General features: G+C 38.8%; 1 protein-coding gene across 1 annotated transcript; it reads right to left on the reverse strand.

Moving 5' to 3' along the window:
• Positions 1–101: 101 nt before the first annotated feature.
• LOC107579881 (uncharacterized) lies at positions 102–2,024 on the reverse strand. The gene is made up of 4 exons (XM_016265669.1): positions 1,824–2,024; positions 1,484–1,742; positions 1,252–1,353; positions 102–913 (listed from the first exon to the last, which is right to left on the reverse strand). Exons 1-4 carry the CDS (start codon positions 1,977–1,979, stop codon positions 759–761), a joined length of 672 nt encoding a protein of 223 aa, XP_016121155.1. The 5' UTR covers positions 1,980–2,024; the 3' UTR covers positions 102–758.
• Positions 2,025–2,030: the final 6 nt, after the last annotated feature.

The raw sequence follows: 2,030 nt of genomic DNA on the forward strand, positions 1-2,030 counted from the left end.
AAACTTAAAAAAGATAAGCAGTACCTTTGACATTTAGTAGTGATGAGAATGTATCCCCAACTCAAGAAAAACAAGGCTATTTTTTCTAAAACACTACAAAAAATTTTGCTCAAATTTAACATCATTTTCCAGTTAACAGAAGCAAAACAATGTAAAAGATCCCACAATCTGTGCAGAAACTGAAGAAAAACTCCAGAAAGAAATTTACACTTTAAACGTATTCCATACATTAAATAGGTCAACACTTTTTTTTGAGAGAAGCTCTTGATTACATGACTCCTATAAAGAGTCCAGGAAGAACACTAAGACTTTCCAGAGCAACACTTGTGGGGCTCAAACATCCCTGAATTAAAATCACAATAAATAACTAAAAACAAAAATCGTTATGACAAAGACCTTTTTTATAATGTGGACCTGAACTGGATTTTGTACTGATATACTGTGACTGTCGGATGTTAAGATCACAAAGCCTTTAGGAAACAGACTTAAAGTAAAGAGGCCTAAATCTCAACTAAGTACTTCTGGGAGTGAATCCTCCAAAACATTTTTTTTTTTTTACTATCCCTGTGAATGAATGCTTTTTTTCCTTTCCCAATTCAATTTAAATCATAGTAAAAACAAAAACAACTTCATAATTATGATTCAAATCTGCATGATTCCATTTTTTTTTTAAATGCACTTACGTCAGTGCAGGTCATGTTAGAGTGATAACAGTCACTCTGCAACAATGTTGTACTCTTGCATATTGCACAGGGTTATTAAAAGTAAAATATGTCTTCTGCAGTTGCGTTGTCTTTGGTTTTATAGTGTCCTGGCTGGGTACTGAGTGCGTTATGATTGTGGTGTTTCCTGATGCCGTTTCCTGAATGAGAGGGTATGGAGCTGGATAACTTCTCTGGATGGATAAACATATCTACAGGAACACCACAGAAATAGATTTACTAATACAGAAACGCGTATTAATGGTGAAATGACTAAAATAGCACTGCTTTGAAGTAATATGAAGATACAGAGTCTACAAAGAAAATAAAAGGCAGAATAAATGATAATTCACCACACCAAAAATAATTTACCACCCCAAAAAATCAAAGGTTTGAATTAAAATGAGGGTGAGCAAATGACTGAATTAAATGTCTAGGCGTACTATCCCTTTAAACAAAGAAAAAGGAACTTTTTAATCAGAAACACAGACCAATCCCATGAGAGCAAGAAGCTAAACTTAAGGCGAGACACAGAATCAAGAAGTTTTACCTGGATGGAGCCGGTGGGGACTGTTGGATCTCATGGCTCTTAAACTGCCTCCTTCCTTCCCTGAAACTTTGATGGGAAGTACCTGAGACACCTCTATGCCAGCTAAAAGTGTGAAAAAAACTTTCAAGTTAAATTAAATTCACCTAAATTTTACTGATAGCTCTTTATCACTGCCCACAAAACAACATCAGCTCACAGACTAATGTAATGGAGTTAGTAAAACAGTTCATACCTGCACTCTTGGTGCGCTGGTGGGAGTTCCTGGGCTTGCTGTGCTTCTCCTTGCCTTTAGGTTGGGCAGCCAGCTTGGTGGGAATCTTCTGTTGGACGGAGCTGGCTTTGTGGGATTGGTTGGTGGTGCTAACGAGGTGGATGGGCACTACGGGTTTAACAGGAAGGTTGGCCATGCTCTCCCTGCGTGGCGGTACCAGAGGAGGCCTCTCGTCGAAGCCGGGAGTAACCACATTCAATATGGGGTAAGGTGGAGGTAGCTAGAAAGAAAGGCAAGTTTATGCATGTACATATATTCGGTACTTTAATTGTGATTTATACTATTTTGTCTCTCATTATACCTGTATCTGTTCATTCTCCATGGGAAAGGTTGCAGTGTTTAGAACATTCTCATTCCTCTTATACTTCTTCTCCAGCTGTTCCAGCCTTTCTCTGTCCTTCTCCAGCTTCTCTCTGTCCTTCTCCACCTTTTCTCTATCCTTCTCCACCATGCGCATCGAGTCTCTGAGGCGCTCCAGATCCTTCTGGTATTCTGATTTACACCAGGC

Source organism: Sinocyclocheilus grahami, unplaced genomic scaffold, assembly GCF_001515645.1.
Source record: "Sinocyclocheilus grahami isolate Dianchi unplaced genomic scaffold, SAMN03320097.WGS_v1.1 scaffold21130.1, whole genome shotgun sequence".
In the NCBI taxonomy this organism is placed as follows: Eukaryota; Metazoa; Chordata; class Actinopteri; order Cypriniformes; family Cyprinidae; genus Sinocyclocheilus; species Sinocyclocheilus grahami.